Source organism: Haliotis rubra, unplaced genomic scaffold (assembly GCF_003918875.1).
Source record: "Haliotis rubra isolate DU_JTF1 unplaced genomic scaffold, ASM391887v1 Scf67, whole genome shotgun sequence".
NCBI lineage: Eukaryota > Metazoa > Mollusca > Gastropoda > Lepetellida > Haliotidae > Haliotis > Haliotis rubra.
In genome coordinates this window covers 865,816-886,687 of record NW_025767379.1, presented here as the reverse complement: position 1 = coordinate 886,687, position 20,872 = coordinate 865,816, and the positions used below count along the sequence as shown (strand labels likewise).

Here is a 20,872-nt window from a genome sequence, read left to right as displayed (position 1 = left end):
GTATGAGCCAGTTAAACGGAGTTTAAAACAGTATATGTTTTACCAGGGTCTGTCAGCTTGATGAGGGAGAAACGACTAAAACTATGTGGGTCGTATTTGTTGAGGACTGGAATGAAATACACAACCACGGATTTCGTGCTGAAACACCTTGGCCATTATACTTTCCGACAAGCCCAGTGAGAAGCAATGAATTCGAATAATAATAGTTTTCTGACAGGCCAGAAGGGAGTGAGTGAGTGAGTTTAGTTTTACACCACTTTTAGCAATATTCCAGCATTATCACAGCAGTGGACACCAGAAATGAGCTTCACACATTGTTCCCATGTGAGGAATCAAACCTGGGTCTTCGGTGTGACAAGCGAACGCATTAACCACTCGGCTACCCCACCGCCCCACTAGAAGGGAAGCATAGGATTCGAACAGGAATTGCACCTTAGACGACCGGGCCCATTTGTCCTTGTCTTGCATAAAAACAAATCACAAACACATCACTATAAAAGAGCAGACATATCTCTCGTCCTGTTTATTTAGTTTCTTGTGAGTGATTTCAAGTCTACAAGTATTTCACTTGTAACCCATGCACTCAACATCTATATCAAAGTAAAGCCTAATCACATACAGCAACACAGTGAAGGAAATATCCTGAAAGCATCATATATTCAACATGCAGCCAATTAAATGGTCTACTACAGTGAACGTGTAATAAGCTATGAACATACAATAATGACAATAGGATGACATGGTACTGTCACATATCTGGCAAAGTTTAGGACAACCTCAAAATAACATGCTCTTTATGAAAGCAGAAGAATCACGTTGTACACATGTACAAACAAATCAACAACCCAACCTCCACAGACACCCGAGATTATACATTTACCTGTACCATCTATCATACTAGGAACTCGAATATTTGAGAAAGTGAAATATGTTTGAACAAACATGCAGATTAATGATACCCTATTGATTAGAACTAGCATGTATACATACAGGTCAAGCAATATGTACTGTCAATAATACCATGAGTCACACACAGTCACGTCCATCCTGAACTAACAAAACATCTTATTTCTGTGAACTTCTTGCTTCGATAATCATTTCCAAACATAATTTCTTGGTAAAATGTGGATCTTGAGGCATAACTGTTCCTTAATTATACACCCATGTCAGTAAAAACAAATAATGACACAATAAACTCTCATGTTTCACAGAACGTTTCTTCAATTCTGCGGTAGAACTTCAACACAGACAACCATATTGAACACACTGAAAAGGTCCCTTTAAACAGTGGTACTCTCTTCACCGCCTTCAGCTGACACAGCACTTTCTAGTACAGCTATCGTATCTTGGATCTTGGCTTTCTTCAAGACAGTCTGGAACTGACCAATCGAGGCACACTCATTTTGATGTTTCATGAGTACAGCCACTGCATCTTGGATCTTGGCTTTCTTCAAGACAGTCTGGAACTGACTAATCGAGGCCCACTCATTGTGACGTTTCATGTTACGAATGGGGATGACCATTGGTACTACATAAGGGTATAGCTTAGAATCTTCATCGTTCAATATCTCAACGTCTGAACTTTCATTTACAGCTTTTTCAGCTTTTTTCAGACTCTCGGTTACAGACTTCAGTATATTCTTGTGTTTGGTTTTATCAACATCACGGTATCTGCTCTCATATTCCTTGTTGAGATTGTTGAGACACATTTGCTCTTGCTTGTTTACAAGTTCGTGAATTTTCTTGAACTCCTTTTTGGCCTTACCTTTTGAGGTTTCAAATTCGATCATAAGCATCCGACTTTGATGTTGAGAGAGGTTGTAGTTTTGGTCAGCTATCGTCTTTGCTGTACGCATCTTCGTGAGCCGCTGATTAATGTGAGCCCTCTCTCTCTCGGCTTCTGGTCTTAGGGGGACAACTCCGTCACACCTGCGGTGATCCACACCTGCACAAACGTGACAGATCGTCTTCCTGCAGTCACGGCAAAACAATACAACCGGGTTACCCGAGTGCTTCGTGCAGACGTCACCGTGTTTCTTCTCTTTCTTTATGTTGTCAACCAAAGATCCCAGAAGAAAATCCGTTTTGAAACTGTCAGCCCATTCTCTCAGGGCGAGGGTACTTCCCCCGACCGTCGGAGGTTTGCTGGTTTGCCGACATGTCGGGCAACTGACACCATCGTTTGATCCTTTAGACAGAATATACTTGTGCAAGCAATCCCGGCAGTACCGATGGAGGCAGGCTAGGAGCTTTGGTGTTCTGAAGTAGTCCTGACATATAGAGCAAGTTATGTCATCCTGGAGTTTCGCTAGGAGGTCCGCCATGTTTGTTTGCAACTGCGGAAATTCCCAGTTATAGTCTATTCCATACTATGAGCTGATCTACAGTCTGTTCGGGATTATATAGGTGTACTGGCGCCAACATTTGCAGGTTTCTGTAATTTGCCTCTTTTTTTTTTTTGCCAGTCTAAAGGATCGACTACATGTTGTGCTTGTCTTATGCCACTGAAGACGCTAGTGGACACTGCCCTTTTGTATTTTTTACCCATATTTAATCTTATTATGAAGCCAAGAAGGACCTGATCCGGATTAGTAAACTAGTTTGTTGGACGAAAGAATTGATTTTTCTTGAGGAGGGTATAATACTTTATTTCCAATGGGAACTTATTTCTACATCGTATATAAACATAATACAGAAAAACACGTAAAAATACAATACACAACATAATATTATATGAACGAACTTAAGTATTTACGGTTTTTGTACAGCAGTACGAATTACAGGCAAACTGTAGCGCAAATAGGGTTGTGCAACAGAGAGAAAAATCATCAGCCTTTCTATATGCGTTCTTTCCTCACTTCAGTTCGAAACATATTGTTAATGTCAAAATATAATACTGCTCATTGCGGCATTAAACAATAAACAAACTTTCAATAAAACACACCCTGATACTCTTCACAACTAATCAGCTTCACCAAATTAAACACTCACTGCTACATGTTGAATTATATTTCACAACACATCTGCCCGACTACTGAAGAAACTGTCTCAACATTCGTATGTAGTTGTGGTGAAAGCAGTACCGATGTGGCATATTCCTTGAGACTAAGTCCATATTGTCTAAAGAAACCTTGTTAGAATGTTGCTGATGAGTTTAATTTGTTTCCAGTTTATGAACAAAGCCATACTTTGATACCATCATCTACAAAAGGCGGGGAGTTAGAGATGTCGACTTCTGTACTATGACACACGGCATTTTAGAGTATAGGTATACTTATACATCAGGCGATGAAAAAGTAAGACTATATTCAGTAACGTGCAGTGACGAAGGAGTAAAATTTCAATTCACGTAAACCACTTTTAACTGCCATTAAAAAAACATCATTATGTATAAAATCTTTGAAGGGCATTTGGAAGCAGAATACATAAGAAAAGCAAGACTTATGGATGTCAACTTCTTTCTTGTGAATGACACCACGTTTCGGGGTGTATGCTTGCTCTTTCATCAGGTCATACTCCCTACCATTCATCTGATGAAGAAGCAAGCATTTACTCCGAAACGTTGTGTTATTCACAATAAAGAAGTTGACATCCATAAATCTTGCTTCTCTTATCACTATGTATGTTAGGTAATGTCTCACTGTATGGAACGGAGTGTTTAATTCTGCATCACTGACATGAGGGTTCGGCTCCTGCCACGTGACGTAAGGGAGGTAACTCGACCCGTGTCTGTCAGTCACTTCACGGCATCCTCAACGTCTACCAATCCACAGAATGTGATTTCAGTGAGAGTTGACTCGCGTGTAAAGCAACACAGCATAGCAAACCCTTCAATATCTTCCGCTTAATTTGTGTTAAGACCAATCCATTCATAAACACTGATACTGTAGACAGATATTATCTTCGTTTATCTCCGAAATGTATCCCGATAAGATTAAGTTACTTCCTGGTCGGCTGTACTTAAACACAGTATAACCAGCCGGTGCACAGACTGGTAAACTGTCTATAGTCGGTTTCACAGTCCCTGAACCACATTATTTTCCCTCCTTAGCCCTTACTGTGCTAAGTCCCTAAATGAAGCAAGTCTAGATTTACCCAGGTTATCTCCCAAACTCACTAGGGGTCCTTTTCAATTTAAATGGGTTTATTTGTTACTATCAAACTTATTTATATTCTGAGACTAAGCGTGAGCCTACACTGTCCACTGCACGCGCTCTTGACAAGGGCAAACAACTCTGAGTGCACGTTGTTCGTCAGGTCTCGAGTATCTCGAAGTTCGGGACAACTGTCAGACTATAGAAGTAATACAAATGAGTTTTAAACCTGAAACAGTTCGGCAGCTACTTTGGAGTAAATACATGGATGTCTTATGTAATGACGGTATCAGCTTCGACCGCTTCAAGTGTTAATTTTAACAAATATGATTTCACAGAAACAAACAAATTGATAAGGATCCCCAAGGATATGTCTGTTTCACATCCTGTCCAAAAACTGATACATACAGGACGTTTGTATCACCAGTGAGATATGGTACTGAGACTATTGGGCAGACTACTGACTCAAATACTATTATTATAATAATAATAATAATAATGTTAAAATTTGTATAGCGCCTGAATCCAAGGTTTGCTCTAAGGCGCTTGGTCGAATGCTCTGTGGAAAAGAACTGTTTTTTAGTTCTTTTTTAAAATGGAATTATGTCTGACAAGTTTTTCAAGTTTTCAGGTAGTTGGTTCCATAACAGAGGACCTGCTTTGGCGAAAGCTCTATCGCCATAACTCGCTCTGCGGGTAGAGGGCACTACTGCTTGTTTTTAAGAGGCTGATACCATGACACTAGTTCAGTCAGGTATTCTGGAGCTTGGTTGTGAAGGGCCTTGTGCACAAACACCAACACCTTGAAGACAATTCTTTGTCTGATTGGCAGCCAATGCAGTGCACGTAATGTTGGCGTTATGTGTTCATATTTGCCTGCACCAGTGATGAGTCTTGCTGCTGCATTTTGTACTCTGGTGAGTTTGTTGAGAGTTTGCTGCGATATGCCAAACATCAGGGAGTATCAGTTCAGCTATAGCCTGTTATGTAATTATATATTTCTGGAGCTGAATCGTAAGGTCTAGTCAAGTCTTAAATTAATCCCAAACGAAATAGATCGTTGAACCCCTACCTGAAAACACTGCTACATTGCAGTAAAAAAAATAAAAATCTCACCCGAAAAACAACACTTATCAATAGTAGTTGATGTGTTCCAAATCACAATCAAATCACAGATGAAAATAGCACAACAAAATATTCATAACCGGTTAACCAAACCCTGAGCCAACAACTGCATATGGATGTGATGTCGGTCACAGCGAGCAAGTCAGTTGGCTTGGACACTGTTTAGAGCAGTATAGTGTTATCTGTGATCGATGCTCAAGTTGTTGATCACTGGATTGTCTGGTCCAGACTTGATTATTTACAGACCGTCGCCATTTAGCTGTAATATTGCTGTGTGAGGCGTAAAACTTAACTCACTCACTCACTCGTAAGGAACTGTGGACACACTGCATTTATCCCGTTTACAGCCAAGCGCCAGCGCATCATACCAGGGACCCAGGTTGGGTTCCGTCTCTTCATGTGGAAGGAAATCTCAAGAAAGGCAACGTTTACTACTTTGGTAGAAGCCCACCATGTATGGTGTTCGCAAGGATAATACCAAGGCTGAATACGGGAATCGAACCTTCGATCACAGGATCCTGACTCATCAAAGGGACGCTACCCCATGCCTCGTTGATACGCGACGTCAACCTATTTCCAGATCCTGACTTTGCTCTTCTCTCATGAGAAGATAAACAAGATCTACTTCTGTAAAACCAGGAACCCACTATGAAAGTGTCAGTACAATCACCCACAGCTATGGAACGGTGGGGTAGGATAGTGATTAAAGCGTTTGCTAGTCGTCCCGGAGACCCGGGTACGAATCTACACATGGTTGTAATGTGTGAAGCCAATTTCTAGTGTCCCCTGCTGTGATATTGCTAGAATATTGCTAAACATGACGTAAAACCAATCTCACCCCACAAATCACCGACAGATATTACCTTGTCCATATGTACCTGTGTTATGGTATGAGCCAGTTCGGAGTTCAAAACAGTATATGTTTTACCAGGGTCTGTCAGCTTGATGAGGGAGAAACGACTAAAACTATGTGGGTCGTATTTGTTGAGGACTGGAATGAAATACACAACCACGGATTTCGTGCTGAAACACCTTGGCCATTATAGTTTCCGACAAGCCCAGTGAGAAGCAATGAATTCGAATAATAATAGTTTTCTGACACGCCAGAAGGGAGTGAGTGAGTGAGTTTAGTTTTACACCACTTTTAGCAATATTCCAGCATTATCACAGCAGTGGACACCAGAAATGAGCTTCACACATTGTTCCCATGTGAGGAATCAAACCCGGGTCTTCGGTGTGACAAGCGAACGCTTTAACCATTAGGCTACCCCACCGCCCCACCAGAAGAGAAGCAGAGGATTCGAACAGGAATTGCACCTTAGACGACCGGGCCCATTTGTCCTTGTCTTGCAAAAACACAAATCACAAACACATCACTATAAAAGAGCAGACATATCTCTCGTCCTGTTTATTTAGTTTCTTGTGAGTGATTTCAAGTCTACAAGTATTTCACACTTGTAATCCATGCACTCAACATCTATATCAAAGTAAAGCCTAATCAAATACAGCAACACTGTGAAGGAAATATCCTGAAAGCATTATATATTCAACATGCAGCCAATTAAATGGTCTACTACAGTGAACGTGTAATAAGCTATGAACATACAATAATGACAATAGGATGACATGGTACTGTCACATATATGGCAAAGTTTAGGACAACCTCAAAATAACATGCTCTTTATGAAAGCAGAAGAATCACGTTGTACACATGTACAAACAAATCAACAACCCAACCTCCAGAGACACCCGAGATTATACATTTACCTCTACCATCTATCATACTAGGAACTCGAATATTTGAGAAAGTGAAATATGTTTGAACAACCATGCAGATTAATGATACCCTATTGATTAGAACTAGCATGTATACATACAGGTCAAGCAATATGTACTGTCAATAGTAACATGAGTCACACACAGTCACGTCCATCCTGAACTAACAAAACATCTTCTTTCTGTGAACTTCTTGCTTCGATAATCATTTCCAAACATAATTTCTTGGTAAAATGTGGATCTTGAGGCATAACTGTTCCTTAATTATACACCCATGTCAGTAAAAACAAATAATGACACAATAAACTCTCATGTTTCACAGAACGTTTCTTCAATTCTGCGGTAGAACTTCAACACAGACAACCATATTGAACACACTGAAAAGGTCCCTTTAAACAGTGGTACTCTCTTCACCGCCTTCAGCTGACACAGCACTTTCTAGTACAGCTATTGTATCTTGGATCTTGGCTTTCTTCAAGACAGTCTGGAACTGACTAATCGAGGCACACTCATTGTGACGTTTCATGTTACGAATGGGGATGACCACCGGTAAATAAGGGAATCGCTTAGAGTCTTCATCGTTCAATATCTCAACGTCTGAACTTTCATTTACAGCTTTTTCAGCTTTTTTCAGACTCTCGGTTACAGAGTTCAGTATATTCTTGTGTTTGGTGTTAGCAACATCACGGTATCTGCTCTCATATTCCTTGTTGAGATTGTTGAGACACATTTTCTCTTGCTTGTTTACAAGATCGTGAATTTTCTTGAACTCCTTTTTGGCCTTAGCTTTAGTGGTTTCAAATTCGATCATAAGCATCAGACTTTGATGTTGAGAGTGGTTGTAGTTCTGGTCAGCTATCGTCTTTGCTGTACGCATCTTCGTGAGCCGCTGATTAATGTGAGCCCTCTCTCTCTCGGCTTCTGGTCTAAGGGGGACAACTCCGTCACACCTGCGGTGATCCACACCTGCACAAACATGACATATCGTCTTCCTGCAGTCACGGCAAAACAATACAACCGGGTTACCCGAGTGCTTCGTGCAGACGTCACCGTGTTTCTTCTCTTTCTTTATGTTGTCAACCAAAGATCCCAGAAGAAAATCCGTTTTGAAACTGTCAGCCCATTCTCCCAGGGCGAGGGTACTTACCCCGACCGTCAGAGGTTTGCTGGTTTGCCGACATGTCGGGCAACTGACACCATCGTTTGATCCTTTAGACAAAATATACTTGTGCAAGCAATCCCGGCAGTACCGATGGAGGCAGCCTAGAAGTTTTGGTGTTCTGAAGTAGTCCTGACATATAGAGCAAGTTATATCATCCTGGAGTTTCGCTAGGAGGTCCGCCATGTTTGTTTGCAACTGCGGAAATTCCCAGTTACAGTCTATTTCAAACTATGAGCCGATCTACAGTCTGTTCGGGATTATAAAGTGTACTGGCACTAACATTTGGAGGTTTCTGTAATTTGCCACGGTTGTTTTTTTGCCAGTCTAAAGGATCGACTACATTTTATGCTTGTCTTATGTCACTGAAGACGCTAGTGGACACTGCCCTTTTGTGTTTTTTACCCATATTTAATCTTATTATGAGGCCAAGGAGGATCTGATCCGGATTAGTAAACTAGTTTGTTGGACGAAAGAATTGATTTCTCTTGAGGAGGGTAAGATAATACTTTATTTCCAATGGGAACTTATTTCTACATCGTATATAAACAAAATACAGAAAAACACGTACAAATACAATACACAACACAATATTATATGAACGAACTTAAGTATTTACGGTTTTTGTACAGCAGTACGAATTACAGGCAAACTGTAGCGCAAATAGGGTTGGGCAACAGAGAGAAAAATCATCAGTCTTCCTATATGCGAACAAAGGTTGGCAACGTTCTTTCCTCACTTCAGTTCGAAACATATTGTTAATGTCAAAATATTATATCGCCACCATTAAAGGTGGACACCCATTTTCTCACAGGGTTGTGCTCTCAGATATCCAACCTCGAAGACTTGCATTATTTTCACCTTTCCTCAAACTGTAAACGTGGAACAAGAAAAAACACCATATACACGCGGCTTGACATCAGTCAACACACAGATGAAACAGATAGAAAGAGTGAGTGAGTGAGTTGGGTTTTACGCTGCTTTTAGCAATATTCCAGCAATATCACTTCAGGGACCCCATATAGTCTGACATACAGACTCTGAAATATACATATCCAAGAAAGCCAATGCAAGTTTAGATTATGTGGCAAGATTTCCACAGTTTAGATTCTGTGGCAAGATTTCCACAGTTTCAGATAAAGAAAGCCTCTGGACTCATTTTTATTATTTTTTATTGTTATAATTTAGGAACTGTTTTTTTCTGCAAAATATGTTCATTTCAGAGACTAGATGTTGGTCAAAGGACAACAGAAATGGGCTTCACACATGATATACCCATATGGGTCTTCGATGTGACAAGCTACCTCACTGCCCGGCATTGAACAATAACAGCATGCATCAAGCGCCTCGTTTTTTTGTGTTTTTAAAACATACCCCCCAAAATACACACTCGATATCTCCGTGAATATCTCCTTGAACATTATCCTCGAAACAAGCAATCGTAGCGCCATAAGCAGATTATTTCATGTTGGTAAGAAAGACAACTCAGGACACATCTGGATACATCTGGATATACAGTCATACGGTCTTTGGTCCACTAAACGTAGATGTACTGGATAAACGGGGTTCCCGAGACGTGGAGGTCAGTCAAGAGTTAAGGCGAGGATGAGACTGACTGACTGACTGACGTCGAGGTCAGTCAAGAGTTAAGGGGAGGATGGGTAGCATGGTGATGGGGAGCGGCATGGCTACGATGGGGAGCTGTTTGGTGACCATGGGTATGTTCTTTTTTTAGAGATCGACGGTGAAGCTGTCGGGGGAACGGATTCTTGTTGCGTGAGAAGAAGTTCAATGTCTGACAATTTAGTCTGTTTCATCAAAGATTTTACCTTCTTGTCGAAACTTATGTCGCTCGTTTTGTCCATCTTGAACGCAATTGGACGACAGCGTCTTTGGCAGTTTTGATTAAAAAGTTGAATATCTGATTTGGGTAGAGAATTCTCGATATACTTTTCAGCCTCAGTCGTCGCCCTGATCTCGTCACGGAGGCTCTCAACAAGCAACTGGTATCCTTTCTTAGTTTTTCCGAACTCCTTTTCAATTTCGTTGATGAGCTGTTCCTCGCGTCGACTTAGTATTTGACGAACCTTGCCAAACCTCTCACTGGCTGCCTCAATTTCTTCGTGGCGTCTTTTTTTCAGCATCTCGGTTTCATGCTTCAAGCCCTCACTTTGCTTCTCCAGCGATCCTGTTTTCGTTTTCAGTTTCACCAAGAGACCCGTCACATGCTTTCTCTCTTCAGCGGCAACCGACTGAAGGGAGACAACTCCTTCACACCCGCGGTGGTCCACCCCTGAGCAAACATGACATAGCTTCACCTCACATGACTTGCAGTACAAGACGACTGGGTTGCCGGTGTGTGTATCACAGAGAAATATATCTTCTCTCGTCTTTTTCAGAGCTTGGACAACATTCCTCACTCCAACATCTGTGACAAAGCTGTCAACATTGATAGCACCAGGATTAGATACTCGACTTTTCCGTCGACATACGGGGCAAGACACACAGCTCGATCCAGGGTCGTCCGAAATCGGATGACGTTCTCTAAGCAATCCCGACAAAATCTGTGAAGGCAGTGGAGTGCCTTTGGATCATTTAACCACTCCTACAGATTGGGCACTTTAAGTCGTCGGCGAGAGGGTCTTCAAACGCCGCCATGTTTAATCGATAATGAAAGTAGGGAAATACCCAAACAAACTCGACCTTCGACCTTCACTGTGGTGAGAATCGCAACTGAAGCATAGAGAATACATACCACAAAGAAGCGTTACTGTTTATAGCAGAGTTTCCCAGTGTCAACTAGGCTATCAATAGACCATCGTTCAATCATTATTCTTTTCGATTATCTTCCCAAGACTTGGAAACAGCGAATGAATTTTTGCAAACGAACTCAGGACTACTTGTTTGGCTTCATGTTGCCTTGGGTAAATGTATTCCTACGCATAATGTACCCGTTCGTAAGGTTTCAACAAGGCACATTTATACATGCGTATTTTCAAAATGTGAAGTATCAACCTCGCCTCTGAGGACAACATTAATAGCCAGCCATCTTGAGGCATGCCCAGTGGAACTCTTTGGTTTTGGAAACTTCGTATTTCGAAGCTATCGTGCGGGCGCGCTTGCGTGTGTGTGTGGTCGTGGGCAGTCAATACAAAAAGGTTGCATGAACTCAATATTTGAAACATTAAAAAGAATATCTACGCACATGTTGAACTGGGTCGCTGGTGGTTAAAGCGTTCGCTTGTCACGCCGAAGACCCGGGTTCGATTCTCCACATGGTTACAGTGTGTGAAGCCTAGTTCTGGACCGTGGTGATGCTGGAATATTGCTAAAAGCGGCGTAAAACCCAACTCTCTCACTCAAACATTGAACTGAATTATATTATAAACAAAAACAGCTAAGGCATTTTCAAAAATTGGTTTTCAATATAAAACGTAAATTCATAAAATCATATTTCAAAAGTCCTTCCATAATCTGAAGAGATGTCTGGTAGCACCAGCTCACTGTATGATTCCGATCACTTCAATGTCATGTCCGACTCTTGTGCAGATTCAGGATTACCAGGGGCGGTGGGGTAGCTTAGTGGTTAAAGCGTTCGCTCGTCACGCCGGGTTCCATTCCCCACATGGGTACAATGTGTGAGGCCCATTTCTGGTGTCCCCTCTGTGATATTGCTGGAATATTGCTAAACGCAGCGTAAAACTAAACTCACTCATGATCCCCATTGGTGGGGAGACACATGTGCTGTTTTATCAGCTTCAATCAAGGACGAAGGACGTTCACGTATATTACTGATGGAATGCCGCTTCACAAAAATGCTACACTGCCGAAAAGTACACAGCCATCTTTGGTGGTAGCTAAGAAGCACATGTTGGTATATACGGGTATCATAGGTGGGAGCAGAACCTTATTCTGTGCTGTGTTTCAGCATAGTGACCTACCGATAACGTTTGTTATGCTTTGGTCGTATTTATATAAATGTAAATACATGTACATTTAAAAACGGCGTATTTAGTTTGAGCAGTAGTCTGTCTCACAGTCCCTGAACCACATTATTTCCCCTACTGCCTTGCCCTTCCTGAAATGATAATGTCCCAAATGAAGCAAGTCTAGATTTCCCCAAGTTCAAGAATTTCCCATCTCTCTAGGGCTTCTTTTCAATGTATATGGGTTTATTTGCTACTATGAAAGTTACATACATTCAGAGACTAAGCGTTAGTCTATTAGAACAGTGATAGGAACACATCTTTGCCGATGACGAACTGGTCTGAAACGTTTCCAGATTGGCAGGACGTCTTGTACAAATGTAGGAAAACTCATTAAAAGCACCGTGCTCAAATCTCGTCATTGTAGTTGTTTAGTGGCTCCCTGAATGTTTTTGGAAAAATCACCTTGTTTGCCTTGTGTGATCTTTTCCCTGTTCTAGATGTGGATGGAACTGCTCCACCATGTTTTGGATGGAGACTCAGCTCTGCATCCCGGAGTCTTGTGCATCACGAGTCTGTAAGAGTCGTTGTCCATCACGTATGTGACTGTCTTGCTGTAAGCGACGTTGTCCATCACGTATGTGACTGTCTTGCTGTGTCGTTGTCCTTCACGTATGTGACTGTCTTGCTGTAAGTGTCCTTGTCCATCACATATGTGACTGTCTTGTTGGAAGCGTCGTTGTCCATCACGTATGTGACTGTCTTGCTGTCGTTGTCCATCACGTATGTGACTGTCTTGCTGTGTCCGTTGTCCCTTCACGTATGTGACTGTCTTGCTGTAAGTGTCCTTGTCCATCACATATGTGACTGTCTTGTTGGAAGCCATCACGTATGTGACTGTCTTGTTGTAAGCGACGTTGTCCATCACGTATGTGACTGTCTTGCTGTGTCGTTGTCCTTCACGTATGTGACTGTCTTGTTGTAAGTGTCGTTGTCCATCACGTATGTGACTGTCTTGTTGTAAGCGTCGTTGTCCATCACGTATGTGACTGTCTTGTTGGAAGCATCGTTGTCCATCACGTATGTGACTGTCTTGTTGGAAGTGTCGACCATCACATTGTGACCTTGTTGGATCACGTCCATCACGTATGTGACTGTCTTGTTGTTGTCCATCACGTATGTCCTTGCTGTGTCCTTGTCCTTCACGTATGTGACTGTCTTGCTGTAAGTGTCCTTGTCCATCACATATGTGACTGTCTTGTTGGAAGCATCGTTGTCCATCACATATGTGACTGTCTTGTTGGAAGCATCGTTGTCCATCACGTATGTGACTGTCTTGTTGGAAGCGACGTTGTCCATCACGTATGTGACTGTCTTGCTGTGTCGTTGTCCTTCACGTATGTGACTGTCTTGCTGTAAGTGTCCTTGTCCATCACATATGTGACTGTCTTGTTGGAAGCATCGTTGTCCATCACATATGTGACTGTCTTGCTGTAAGCGACGTTGTCCATCACGTATGTGACTGTCTTGTTGGAAGCGTCGTTGTCCATCACGCATGTGACTGTCTTGTTGGAAGCATCGTTGTCCATCACGTATGTGACTGTCTTGTTGGAAGCGTCGTTGTCCTTCACGTATGTGACTGTCTTGTTGTAAGCGTCGTTGTCCATCACGCATGTGACTGTCTTTGCTGTGACCGTCGCTGTCCATCACGTATCTGTCTTGTTGTAAGTGACTGTCCTGCTGTAAGTGTCGTTGTCCATCACGTATGTGACTGTTTTGCTGTGACCGTCGTTGTCCATCACGTATGTGACTGTTTTGCTGTGACCGTCGTTGTCCATCACGTATGTGACTGTCTTGCTGTGACCGTCGTTGTCCATCACGTATGTGACTGTTTTGCTGTGACCGTCGCTGTCCATCACGTATGTGACTGTTTTGTTGTGACCGTCGTTGTCCATCACGTATGTGACTGTTTTGCTTGCTCCATCATCTTGTTGTAAGGCCGCTATCCATGTGACCGTCGTTGTCCATCACGTATGTGACTGTTTTGCTGTGACCGTCGTTGTCCATCACATATGTGACTGTCTTGTTGTAAGTGTCGTTGTCCATCACGTATGTGACTGTCTTGCTGTGTCGTTGTCCATCACGTATGTGACTGTTTTGCTGTGACGGTCGTTGTCCATCACCATCACGTATGTGACTGTTTTGCTGTGACCGTCGTTGTCCATCACGTATGTGACTGTTTTGCTGTGACCGTCGTTGTCCATCACGTATGTGACTGTTTTGCTGTGACCGTCGTTGTCCATCACGTATGTGACTGTCTTGCTGTGACCGTCGTTGTCCATCACGTATGTGACTGTCTTGTTGTGATCGTCGTGTCCATCACGTATGTCCATCACGTATGTCGTTGTCCATCTGTGTCTTGCTGTGACCGTCGTTGTCCATCACGTATGTGACTGTCTTGCTGTGACCGTCGTTGTCCATCACGTATGTGACTGTCTTGTTGTAAGCGTCGTTGTCCATCACGTATGTGACTGTTTTGTTGTAAGTGTCGTTGTCCATCACGTATGTGACTGTCTTGCTGTGACCGTCGCTGTCCATCACGTATGACTGTCTTGCTGTGATCGTCGTTGTCCATCACGTATGTGACTGTCTTGCTGTGACCGTCGTTGTCCATCACGTATGTGACTGTCTTGCTGCGATCGTCGTTGTCCATCACATATGTGTCTGTCTTGCTGTGACCGTCGTTGTCCATCACGTATGTGTCTGTCTTGCTGTGACCGTCGCTGTCCATCACGTATGACTGTCTTGCTGTGATCGTCGTTGTCCATCACGTATGTGACTGTCTTGCTGTGACCGTCGTTGTCCATCACGTATGTGACTGTCTTGTTGTGAGTGTCGTCGGTCTCGTGGTAGGGGCTGCCAGCCATAGCTATTACAAGGGATAGATCTCCAACAGTCTGCTGTCCACAGTGCTTCATTTGTCTTGGTGTTGATGTAATGCTAACACAACTCTCAAATACAATCAAATTATCAAATCATGGTGTGGCTACAGTTTGTCCCCAGCTATTTGAAACTCCTCCTACACACTTCAAGTCACTCCCCATGTTTCACGGGGCGGTAGGGTAGCTAAGTGGTTAAAGCGTCCGCTCGTCACGCCGAAGACACTGGTTCTATTCCCCAGATGTCTACATTGTGTGAAGCCCATTTCTGGTGTCCTCCGCCGTGATACTGCTAAAAGCGGCCTAAAACTAAAGTCACACACTCCATATTTTCCATATATTGCTTAAAGTTCTATTCTTTTGACGTGATCTGTCTCCTATGATTAAAACAACATACACTAGCGTTACACACATTATGTTAACACACACAAATTACATTTTAATCTTAATTGAATGTTAATCTGAATAGTTTGGCAACAACAGTTGAGTTGTTTTTGGAGAGACCAGCATAGAGTCCCGGCTAAATTATACATATACAAGAAATGATACTTCCACAAAAGGAACCCTCAAGCCAGGTGATTGGGGTGGGTTGGTTGTTGCAAATAGACCTTGAATCGTAATTCTCTTTCCGAATGTTTCATCATGATTCATACTTGGAGTCTTTCCCCATCTGTAGTAACCCTCAAATCTGAAGCAGCCAGACAAACAGACAAGAATTTTATTGGATTCAAGCCCCCGGCCCACATACAGTTTACAGAGTTATACATATGTATTTTTTTACAAGTCAATTGTAACTAATTTTTCAGCAATTCATCTCTTAACTTACTGGAGTGTAATATAAACAATGGCAGATTTCTGATATTCTGTTCATTGCAATACATAATAATGATGTAAAAGCTACATCGCGGAGTTGTGACAGATAATACTCTGGCATACATGTATATTGCTTTCTAATGTCAGCATATGATTTATAGATAAAAGTGAAACGAATTTCGTTTTCAACTGCTTCTTCGCATAATGGACATATTCTTTGATTCATTTCAATGGGCATTTTTCTTCTTTCATTTACCATTAAAATCAAACCTAGTCTTAATTTTATCAACTTTTACCTTAAATCGTTGCATCTAAGGACAGATAAATATTTTTCTGGTTGTAGTAAAGTTTTAAATGTCCTTTAACAATCATAGCGTGTGCTATTATTCAAACTTGATTGCCATTCCTGGTGAAACATATTAATAGCTCGATTGCGAAAATCGTCAATAAAAACATCAATATGACCAAGAGTTTGGTTTAACCAGACATACCCATAACCGTGAGAAAATAATAAATATCTTAAACTTGATGCCCAAGTTACTTTGCCAACGCTATCTAAGTGAACTAACATATTAATGACAGTTTTGGAATGCGATTGTAAAGCATGTTAAGAATTTTAAGCCAGTATTTTAAACATCTTATCTGTGAACAATTTTCGAGGGCTGTGCAGTGGTCTGAGGTGCACAACTGTCTTTAGGTCAGTTTGTTCTGATCACAGATTCGTACACACGGTCCTTCAAGGTTCGTAAACACAGGTACTCTGGTCGTAGGTTTCACCAACCTGCTGAACGTCTAAGACTCGACGAGGTAATCAGCAAAATAGGTTGGTTACAACAAACATTGAGAACAATTATAAAATAAGTGTTGTGAGACACGACTAAACGTTGTCTGTACGTGTAGATTGTTTACAACTTTCGGATACAGTATTATATAAATACATAAGTACGAAAGAATCACAGAAAAGCAAGTATAATTACACGGAATTATGGCATAAGCGAAAGTCTGCGTATATCACGTGGGTTGGTGGGGTAGTCAAGTAGTCGTGCGTTCCAAACCTCACATGCGTACAATGTGTGAAGCCAATGTCTGGTTGTCTCCTGCCGTGATATTGTTAAAAGCGGCGTACAATACTCAATCATCCTTATGTATATAATGTATTACAAAGTTCAAGTTGCCAGAGGTGGCTGTAACTAGATCGTGTGGTGAGACTCATCGACGTTGCCGATGCGTGTCACGCCACTCTGCCAGCGTCTGACGCCGTTCATGACGTCACCCCGTGGTGTGTCTCGGTCATATCGGCAGCCCGTCGGCGTGTACGGCGTCATGTCAAAGACACAAATTATCACAGGTGTCAGGTTGGATGAGATACCGTGCTTCTGTCCAGGTATGCAAAACGGGCGTTGGGATTCAAACCCAGGATTCATAACTGCAGCGCTTGATGCCTCCAGGCCTCGCTGCCATATACCAGTTTCTTTGTTGCCTCCCAAACCACATATTTCTACACATAGGGCTGCATCGGTATCAAATTGTTCCCTTGCACTTCATGATAGAGTAAGTTAAATTTACATACTGGGAGAAAATAACGCCCTAACGGACGCAGTCATGTAAAAGCATACATGTAGCATACGCCGTTGTATCACTCTGAACATCGGGCCTGATAAAACTGTGTTCCTAGTTAATCGTCGGATAACACATCCGAAGTTGTCGGTATCAGGTCAGGTTTCGATATGCAAGCACTTCACTGATAAAACATGTTCACAACTGTTCCTCATTCAAATGTTCGTTGTTCATACTAGCGGAGTTAGCCATCCCTATTTATCGGCAGTTGGTTTGTTTCTGAACTTCGTCACACCCTCCAGCCCTACCATTACCATCCTTACGTCTGACTTAGTACCGTGGAGAGGGTATTCAAAATGTCTTTCCCTGTCTCATCCAGTCTGGCGATCTTGGCTTTAGTTTGATTCAAGTAGGTTCCGGGAATAATGGCCTCATTGGAGAAATCTTCGAGAAGTGAACGCTTTGGTGCACGTTGTTGGAAGGTTTCCATCAAGACAGCATCTGATCTTACATCGATGAGTTCTGTTAATTCCTTTTCAACCGATGTCCCGTCAGTGATATCCTTCCTTTCAAGCCTTTCTTTCCGGTCAAGTTGTTGGTGGGCCTTGGTGAACTCCATTTCAATTCGGGCATATAATTTCCTCTCCCCTTCATCGATGAGGTTTCTAACTTTAATAAAGTCCTTTACTATACTTTTCGCTGAGAACTCGTGCGCTTGCTTCAGTGACATTTGTTCTTCTGTTATAAGACCAAGGCGTTCCTCGGCTTCCCTTATTTTGTCTTGTAAACTTTCAAGTCGTCTTTCACAGCTATATCGTGTGCTATCGGCGGCTTCTGTAAGGGGGGCAACTCTTTCACACCTACGGTGCTTGACTGTCGCGCAAGCATAGCACACGCACAAACCGCAGTCACTGCAGTACGCTTGCACCTGCTGGTCTGGGTGGTTCGAACAGGCGTCTACACTACCGCGTAACTCTTCACACATTGAGGCAATAACGAAATCCGTTTGGAATTTGTCAGCCCACGTCTCCTTGGTCATCGTGTGTGTCCAGCCTTTGGGCTTACACAGGCGACGGCACTGGGGGCACGGCAGACCAAGCTGTGTTGTCACATGTTTTGTCTTGATGTAGTCGGCGAGACATGTCTCACAAAACCTGTGAAGACATGGCAGAAGTTTTGGTGTGTCAAAATAGTCATGACATATCGTGCAAGTGACTTGCTCTCTCAGCTTTGAAAACACGTCCGCCATTTTCGACCGAGTAGATCCAATTTATTAACGTTGCTGACGTGGAGTGATAGAGCACTGTGTACAGCCATACCTGCTATTAAAGTACATTTGTGACGTCATTCCATTGAAATGCACAGGGATTAGGCCCTTATAAAAGTATGTATATGTTTCATGTTACAAGACCTATGACCCTATGACCGCCTCCGTGGTGTAGTGGTTAGAGCGTCCGCCCGGAGAGCGGAAGGTCGCGGGTTCGATCCCCGACCACGTCATACCAAAAGACGTTAAAATATGGTACTTGTTGGTCCCTGACTGGCGCTCGGCATTAATGGGTACAACAAGGACTGGTCGGCTCGGAGTCAGTATAATGTGTCTGAGTGGGGTATCCATGCTTCACTGCGGCATGGTATCTCAGTGGGCTAGCACTACAAGACCAGCTTCAGTCTGGGCTAGTACAAGCAGGCGCACATACACATACACATGCATGCACGTCGTCATATGAGCGAAATATTCTCAATCACGACGTTAAACCCAGTTTCACCTGGCCTCACCAACCCTATGAGTACGCGAGGTCTTCTCTTTTAAGACACAGTGAGGATAAGTACTGAGAAAGATTGGTTCTTATAGTTACAAGAAGTTTCGTTCACTGCCTCACTATATGTTTCCACTGTGGCTTTACCACGTATATATCACCTACATATTTCATTATTTCGCCAGTCTTTCACAAATAAACTCATAAGGTATTGTGACATCACTAACTGGACCACGTTCTTACTGCTGTGAAATCAAGTTGCCCTGGAGTAGGCTGGTAGGTAAAGCGTTCGTTCGTCGCGCCGAAGACCCAGGTTCGATTCCCTACATGGGAACGGAGTGTGAAGCCCATTTCCGTGTCCCCGCCGTGATATTGCTGTAATATTGCTAAAAGCGGCGTAAAAACATACTCACTCACTCTGTGAAATCCAGAGAACGGCACTTCTCTGCATTTTGCCTACGACTTACACAGACAGATAAGCATGATGGTTATGCAAAGGGCACTTGTAAGGGACAAAGACAGTGAATAGTTAACGTCGCTTTTGTACAGTATTTCAGCTCAGTGATGCGATGCGTTGAAGTTTATCATCTTAGTTATACCACAAACACAGAGGTAGAGTTCGGATATAACAGGAAATGCACGATAACAATCACCGGATCCTTGCACTATAAGGGACATAACTCTTGCATTGCCACTTGAGAGCCGTCACATGACCTATACACAGAAAGACTCATGGCTACATTATAAGTTGTTCACTGGTCTCGAGGAGTACATTGGCTGATGGTTTATGTTCTCTGAGCCCGAAGGGCGAGGGGAACATAAAGAAACATCGAGGCTACATCAACCCATGGGCCCCGAGGGACCAGTGAACAACGTATTTATCTTACCGAACACCTAAATGGTAATTTTGAACTGTTTGAAGCACGGGTATCGGATCATAGTATTGAGTACCAGACAAGACAAGAAAAAACAAATTTAGAGTTATCTCCCTTCCATCGATTTGCATTCGCAAAGCATCGGTAATTTCCGTACATCATACGTGATTCAATGTCATTCGAGATAAAGAATTACTACTACAGACTGTACGAAGTACCAAATGAGTTCGGCATTCCCAGCGGAAAACATAGAAAATGTTAGTAATTACTCGTTTGTAAGCAGGGTACATTGGCATATACACATTTTGTTATACATCAATAAATAAATTTCACAAGGTACTACAGTAATACACAATACACAATTCAGAATAATAACATTATTGATGTAACGATGGGTACAGTTTGAATGCTAGAAATATATACTTACTTAAATGTTTGAGGACATGTGGAACTGATAAGATTAACAAATGCTGCAACAGAAGGATGTTCATGGTATGCAGGGTGAATACAGCATGTATATGCTTTTTGTAGATTTGAAAAGGCTTTGCATACAAGTAAGAAATGGAATTCATTTTCAACTACTTTTATTCCGTATCGGCTGCAGCGTGTACATAATCTGCTTTCTTCATCTATTCTGAGTCTTCGTCCAAGGTCAATCCTTAAGTTGCGACATCCGCATCTAAATCTTGATAAAGCTTGAGGGGCGGTGGGGTAGCCTAATGGTTAAAGCGTTGGCTCGTCACGCCGATGACCCGGGTTCGAATCCCCACATGGGCACAATGTGTGAAGCCCATTTCTGGTGTCCCCCGCCGTGATGTTGCTGGAATATTGCTAAAAGCGGCGTAAAA

At 42.4% G+C, this 20,872-nt stretch overlaps 4 protein-coding genes across 4 annotated transcripts; all 4 read right to left on the bottom strand.

The window, feature by feature from the left end:
* Positions 1 to 1,280: 1,280 nt before the first annotated feature.
* Positions 1,281 to 2,543, bottom strand: LOC124257633 (tripartite motif-containing protein 10-like). Its single transcript, XM_046691740.1, has one exon. The coding sequence runs from the start codon at positions 2,322 to 2,324 to the stop codon at positions 1,281 to 1,283; it is 1,044 nt and encodes a 347-aa protein (XP_046547696.1). The 5' UTR covers positions 2,325 to 2,543.
* A 4,053-nt stretch (positions 2,544 to 6,596) lies between these two features.
* Positions 6,597 to 8,436, bottom strand: LOC124257710 (tripartite motif-containing protein 10-like). The gene has a single exon (XM_046691838.1). The coding sequence runs from the start codon at positions 8,338 to 8,340 to the stop codon at positions 7,387 to 7,389; it is 954 nt and encodes a 317-aa protein (XP_046547794.1). The 5' UTR covers positions 8,341 to 8,436; the 3' UTR covers positions 6,597 to 7,386.
* Positions 8,437 to 9,842: 1,406 nt separating this feature from the next.
* On the bottom strand, positions 9,843 to 12,860 carry LOC124257632 (putative tripartite motif-containing protein 75). The gene is made up of 2 exons (XM_046691738.1): positions 12,718 to 12,860; positions 9,843 to 10,593 (listed from the first exon to the last, which is right to left on the bottom strand). The coding sequence occupies exons 1-2, from the start codon at positions 12,858 to 12,860 to the stop codon at positions 9,843 to 9,845; spliced, it is 894 nt and encodes a 297-aa protein (XP_046547694.1).
* A 4,356-nt stretch (positions 12,861 to 17,216) lies between these two features.
* On the bottom strand, positions 17,217 to 18,670 carry LOC124257711 (tripartite motif-containing protein 5-like). Its single transcript, XM_046691839.1, has one exon. It carries the CDS (start codon positions 18,636 to 18,638, stop codon positions 17,709 to 17,711), a length of 930 nt encoding a protein of 309 aa, XP_046547795.1. The 5' UTR covers positions 18,639 to 18,670; the 3' UTR covers positions 17,217 to 17,708.
* Positions 18,671 to 20,872: the final 2,202 nt, after the last annotated feature.